Source organism: Stegastes partitus, unplaced genomic scaffold (assembly GCF_000690725.1).
Source record: "Stegastes partitus isolate 25-593 unplaced genomic scaffold, Stegastes_partitus-1.0.2 Scaffold293, whole genome shotgun sequence".
Classification (NCBI taxonomy): Eukaryota; Metazoa; Chordata; class Actinopteri; family Pomacentridae; genus Stegastes; species Stegastes partitus.
In genome coordinates, this window is record NW_007578024.1 from 451,709 (window position 1) to 457,963 (window position 6,255).

The 6,255-nt window shown below is 44.2% G+C and overlaps 1 protein-coding gene across 4 annotated transcripts in view; it reads right to left on the bottom strand.

Annotated features, from left to right (window-relative positions):
• Positions 1–454: 454 nt before the first annotated feature.
• LOC103358154 (retinoblastoma-like protein 2) overlaps positions 455–6,255 on the bottom strand; it is a 22,318-nt gene continuing 16,517 nt past the window's right edge. For all 4 annotated transcript variants that reach the window (XM_008283002.1, XM_008282999.1, XM_008283000.1 and 1 more), the window contains 11 exons: positions 5,844–5,950; positions 5,583–5,686; positions 5,263–5,409; positions 4,998–5,162; positions 4,747–4,887; positions 4,502–4,678; positions 2,789–2,860; positions 1,895–1,955; positions 1,296–1,456; positions 988–1,152; positions 455–838 (listed from right to left, as the gene is read on the bottom strand). In XM_008283002.1, coding sequence (XP_008281224.1) covers positions 599–838; positions 988–1,152; positions 1,296–1,456; positions 1,895–1,955; positions 2,789–2,860; positions 4,502–4,678; positions 4,747–4,887; positions 4,998–5,162; positions 5,263–5,409; positions 5,583–5,686; positions 5,844–5,940 — 1,530 coding nt within the window. In that variant the 5' untranslated portion in view covers positions 5,941–5,950 and the 3' untranslated portion in view covers positions 455–598. The remainder of the gene's footprint in view (positions 839–987; positions 1,153–1,295; positions 1,457–1,894; positions 1,956–2,788; positions 2,861–4,501; positions 4,679–4,746; positions 4,888–4,997; positions 5,163–5,262; positions 5,410–5,582; positions 5,687–5,843; positions 5,951–6,255) is intronic.

Genomic DNA, 6,255 nt, shown 5'->3' on the forward strand with positions numbered 1-6,255 from the left:
CTCTGGACGACTCGCTGCTGAAGATAATATGAGGTCATCTGTCTAAAGGTTGTATCAGAAGTAGGATCCTAAGTTTACAACCAAATTTACTAATGTTTGGCATAAAAAGAACAAATGCCGCGTTGTGGAAGAGCCTGGTAAAAGTCTATTCTGTACGTATGAGCTCAGTCCTGTGAGCATGGAACAGGTGAGACCAGCTCGTCGTATGCTAACAGCGACTCAACTGCAGGTCACTTAGTAACACGGTGTCTCAGTGTAACCCTCTATTTATCCAGGGGAAGCCCACTGAGCAATCTGTAGCCATATCTTACTTCTGGTTCATACAACACCACGCAGTGTATTCCCACCAGGATGCGGCCCAGGATGACAGCAGACCACCAGTAACCACTGAGCTAAGTGTCTGACTCAAGGACATCCACACAGTACCCTTGGAGTCAAAAATAGTGCAGAGAAAAAAAAAAAAAAAAGAGTACTTTGAGCTGACAAAGAATTTGGCCCAAAGAAATTCTTAACGGATATCTGTAAAGGCAAGAAAAGCTGCTCTTCTAACACTTGACACTGTCGTCGCAGTTTTAGAATCGAGATGCTCGTCCGTACTCTAGTGCAGGTTCGGCTTTGGAACTGGAAAACGCTGGTCCTGGTTTCTGCTAGCGACGCGATCGTTGACCACGCCCCTCAGCCGTCTCTGCCAGGCCAGCTGGTCGCCCAAGCGAGGCCTCTTAGTCGACGGTCCGTCCTCCCTCTCCTCCTCGTCATCCTTGGCATCCCGTGAGGCTGCACAGCGCCGCCTGTTGGGTGAGCTGCCTGTTTTGATCATGTTGTTGATCTCACGCAGACGCTGTGAAAAAACAGCAAAGCAATTTATGGAAATGTTTCCCTCTGACACCATCTACATAATGAGGTAGCTTCAATGTGGATCGTACAAACATAAAATCAGTAAGACGAAAATGTGATGGCTAAAATTTCCCAAACATTATGACCACGGACCTCTGAGGGGCTTGAGTTGAAGTAGTAGCAGAGTCCAGGTGCGCGAGGCGGGCTGGTGTCTGCGTTGTACTGTGAAATGAAGATGGAGTGGCGGCTGGACAGTCGGTATCTGCGAGGAGAAGCTTTCCACTGTCGGGGGTACGTAGACGGAGGAGGAGTGTCTTCCTGCACAAGAAATGAAGTGTTAGTCTGTAACCCAGCTGTTAGCATGGCACTTCTGGCTTTTTTGTTTATTGTGCCCCAGATTTTTGGGTTTTTTTTACCCTCCTCTCTCGTACACTTTGATCAAACTAAAATGATTCTCTCACCCCAGAGATCGGGGCTTTTTGCTTGGCAAAGCCTGTCATCTCTGTCAAGTAGACCTGGTTGTAAAACTTGATGAGATTGCCCCGTTCCTCCTGAGAAGGTCCTGGATAATGTGCCGATGGCGTGTCGGGGGTCGGGAGAGCGCCGCTGTGGTCTCCATTATCTGTAATCAACAACATAATGAGCGGCTCTCTTCGTGGAATTACTTTTGCATTACTGATAAAATGGAGTTGAAAGTGAATTGTCGTGGCATCTTGATGGGTTTATTATTTTCATTTACTGTGAGGTATTGCTATGATGTCGCGCTGCAGATACGTAACACTTGACCTGTGGCTGACCCTCGATATGCAGAAGTTTGGTTCAAAGAGGAAGTGTTTTTAATTAACAAGCTGTTTTGATGTTGCCAAAACAGAAAAGTCAAAGCAAGTCTATTGTATTAATAAACTGACAGCGTTTTAAATCTTTTTCATATGTGCATGACATAACAAAACATAATAATAGTTTGAGTTTCTGTGCATGTGATGAGGTGGTTGTGTGACGTCTTAATTCTCCTCTTTCACTTCAACATGCAGATGATTGACTTTCTATTTTTTTTTCTTACTGTTTCCTTCATTGGGGGGATTTTCCGTGACTCTTCGTGGGATCAGCACGTTGCTGCAGACCTGAGGACAAAAACCATCTGTTCATAAATATTAAACAAATCCATCAATTCGGGCAGAGAAACGCTTCGAGCGAAATGCTAATGTTAACATGCTAATGCGCTTTCAATGACAATGCTGACATGCTTTATGTAAAGCAGCCATGATGACGTTCACCATCTGACTGTAGCGTGTTAGCATGCTAGCATTTGCTAACCAGCACAGAGTGAAGCTTTTCCAGGTATTTAAGCGATGAAGCCGAGCATGTGTCAAACCAAAAAAACTGACCTGATGTTGACATTACATGATAAGATAAGGGATTAGTAAAGTTATTATAATTCCTCCTGAGGAACACATAAACGATCTGAATGAAACTTAATGACAATTCATCTGATAATTGTTGAGATGTCTGAGTGTGGACCAAACAGGCTGACACTGACATCTCTATCTGGAGATCTGTGCTGCCAGCATGGCTCAAAACTCTCTGATAGTCCTAATCTCAATTGCACTCAATCAATTTGAATCAATTAGCATAATTGTTCATTTACAGTCGTTCTTTAATCAGATAGAGTCTAATGTTTGAATGATTGAACTTCCGAAGCAAATGAGCTTCCCGAGATGAAGTGTGCTGACTCCAGGTCTGTGTAATAACCATTCAAAACAAAGTCGTATTCTGAGATCAGTTGTTGATTTCAGCTGTTAGATCCTCGTCAGCCATGAAGGGAAGATGCACGTAAAAGGATAACGACTTGTGAAGTGGCTTTGTCATAACAGCTTTTTTCCATATTATTTTTATTTCATGGTTGCAGTCTAAAGACATGGCAATAGCTAAAATACAAAAAACACAGAAAACTTACGCTGTTGCTGGTATGTAGCTGCGACTTGTAGCACCTCATTATGTGCTTGAAGGGAATGTCAATGTTGGTGAGCTGCAAGAACGAGCAAAAATCCACAAGTTAACAACTGACAACGCACTCCAGCAGTGGAATCTTTGATATCATGTTTTTCGGAAAGTCAGTGGTCCTTCAGTCATATCGTGTCATCGAACAGCAACAAACACTTTACTAGGTGTGGCAATGTTATAGTAAAATGAGTAAACTAAATGTTGATGATTGTGCTTATGGGATCTCTATCTGTTTGCTTTCATGACAGAAGCACTTCAGCTGTATTAACTCCAGAAGTTTGCTCCAACCTGCTGGCTAATGTTATCCCAGCATGATCTGGTAACGTTCCAAAGGGTTTCCAGTGCTGTCAGGAAGGTTTTTCAGTCTTCAGGTGCTCCGCAAACCATACGTTTAAAGCACTTTTCTGAAGAATAGAGTGCTGCTTCTCCTTGGTGGAGTTAATTTGGTGTCATATTCCCGAACAGCAAAACACCCTGCACACTTCCACCACCACGTTTCACGGTTTAATACGCTGCGGTATCGTTCTCTCTCCTGTTCGGTTCCCCACTTACACGCTTTGCTCACTAATCTCTAACTGTGATTCATCAGTAAATAGGACTTTTTTTTTCAATTATCCTCTATGAACTGCTGTAAAAGATGCTCCTCGTGCGCTGGGAGCACTGCTACACAGCCTGTTTGACTTTTTCCTATTGGATTCTTGAGCTCTTTATTTGGTAAATTGTGTATCTGTAGTGAAGCTGTTTTCCATCTGAACAAAATCAGAAGAAAAATGATGTTACATATCAGAACCTCCTGTGTTTTTAGATGTTTATAAATCCTCAAACTTTCTAAATATGTCCAGGTTTACATGACAGATGGTCTGTTGGACCCCACTATGTGTAGGAATATTACATTATGGATTACAAATACATGTCTTATACTGGCATGTTTTGGTGCACATCCAACCCAAGTCTCACATGAGAATCTGGAGTGATTCAATTTGTCTGCCTTCCCCAGGGGAAAAAAAAAAAATCTCTAACATGTATTTTTACCCACATAAATTTAAAGTGGCGATGCATGATGTATCGGCGACCACATCGTTATCGGTATTAGTGTTTTTTCCGATATATCAGTATCGGTCCAATGAACAAATTTAGCCGATGTGAGAAGCCGATGATTGTCTAACATTAGTGCCTTCGTCTCTACATTTGATATCGCTGCAATTTCACAGATGTTTTTACTTAAATGGTCCTGGACTTGAATGTTAAATATGTTAAAATATGTTTCACTTTTGTTACGTAAAAAGGAAGACTATGTGGTCTAATTTGGGCTTCTTTTGAATAGTTTTCACGTTCTCAGAGTGCATACTTATATTCATCTTTTGGCGTGAACAACAACTGAATATCGACTCCAGTAATATCGGTTATCGGCGATATCAGAAATATGAATATCGGATATCGGTATCGGCCAGAAATTTTAATATCGTGCATCACTAATTTAAAGTATAAATTAGCAGACTAGCTTTGTCTTTCTACAACCTGGTTGGTTCCTTTTACTGCCTCTTCATCTTATAATAGCTCCTCGACAGTGAAAGAAAAGACATCTGGAAACATACCAAAATGCCAACCTAATGAAAAAGATGACCATTACTAATGCTGAGAGCGCTCTCAGTTCAATGAAACCCACCCTGGCTGTGATGTAGATGGCGCACATGAGCAGCTGGTCCAGGTGACGGTCGGCCATGAGGTGAACGCAGTGCACCAGAGAGTGCTCGAAGCAGGTCCAGATCTTTAAGCGCAGCTCATCGGAGATGTCCAGCATGGAGCACAGCTCTCTCAGACGCTTCCCCATCAACGTGTAAACCTGAGGTGAAGAGAAAACGTGTCGGAAAACAGCGACGCTAGCTGCTATGTGGAGAACAGACAGCTGACCTTGCGAGCGAACAGATGGAGGGAGCTGCTTCTCTCAGGCCTGGTTACAGCTGATGGGGAACGCTGCTGGTCTGTGCTGGTAGAAAGTCCCGGTTCGGAGTCGGTTCTTATCGGATCTTCAAGCTGTTCAGGAGGCATCACCTGCGTATGACACAAAGCGCTCTGTATGAAGAAGTACTGCAGTGTTGTTAAAGCTCTATAGATGCTAACTCCATGCTCCAGGTTAGGAGTGTTTGTGTGTTGTTGTCGACCTGTTGGCAGGAGGGCAATCGGCCCTCGTTGGCTCGGATTTCCTCCCTCAGCGGCGAGTTGCTGGTCCAGGCCAAACTCTCCAAAACGCTCTCCTCCACTTGAGCGAAATGACTGAACACACTGGGAGGCAGACCAACCCCGACCCGAAGCACCGGTCCGATCACCTGTCGGACCACAGGAAAACAAAGTTATAAGGGTGCAAGGGACACCGCTAAACCCACATCCTATTACACGTGTGCAGTATGTGTCAGCTGGAAAACACACCTTCCAGTAGTGGTACGGTGCCAGTTCGAAGATCTGAAGGAGTACAGGGAAGCCGTACGCTAGACGCTTTGAGGTCACTGTGATGTCCAGACAACAGGCCACCAGGCAGCGCTGGAAAAGATCGTTCTCCAAGATTCCCTGCATCAGCTGCACACATCACCAACAGAAAGTGCTTTACTTCAACATGAGTTATAAAAAACAAACAAACAATAGAAATAAAAACTTAGATGAACACATTCTGTATCCCTCGGTGACCTCCTGGTGGCTAAACAAACTGAACCGCAGTTCCAGCTGTGGCCACAGGATGGCAGCACACTCACGGAGACGTCACTGATGCCCAGCCGGTTCCCCTCGTGACAGATGAGGTTCTCCAAGATCCTGTAATACCAGATGACGGCCTCACGGCAGCACTTTTCTGCCAACGCTGTGGAGAATATTGAATTGTATGTGAAAAGCAGTGTGGGGGTCTTTTAATCTTGAATTTAATGTGTGTCGTTAAAATGCATTTTCTTTTTATTTTCTAACCTACGACACTGTGAGGGTCACATCCTGTTGTTAAATCAGCCACTATGTTAGTGTACCTTTGGTGTTCTCATTTCCTTCATTGTCCTTGAGGTGTTGCAGAAACATGCGCAGCATACCGCTCAGCCTTGCTTTAACCGCCTCTGTTGGATCCATGGAGCAGGCCCTGAATCAGAGGAGCCATCACAGGGATGGGACAGAGTTAGAAAAGGAAGGTGAAGCACACACAGTCGTCCTCAAAAGTATTCATACCCTTCCATTAAAGAAAAGGCAAAATTCACAAAAGTCACACAACTAACTAACCATCCATCCATCTATACACCGCTTAATCCTCATTAGGGTCTCAGGGGGCTGGAGTCTATCCCAGCTGACTCAGGGTGAAGGCCGGGGACACCCTGGACAGGTCACCAGTCTATCACAGGGCTACACTTAGAGACAGACAACCAAGCACACTCACATTCACACCTACAG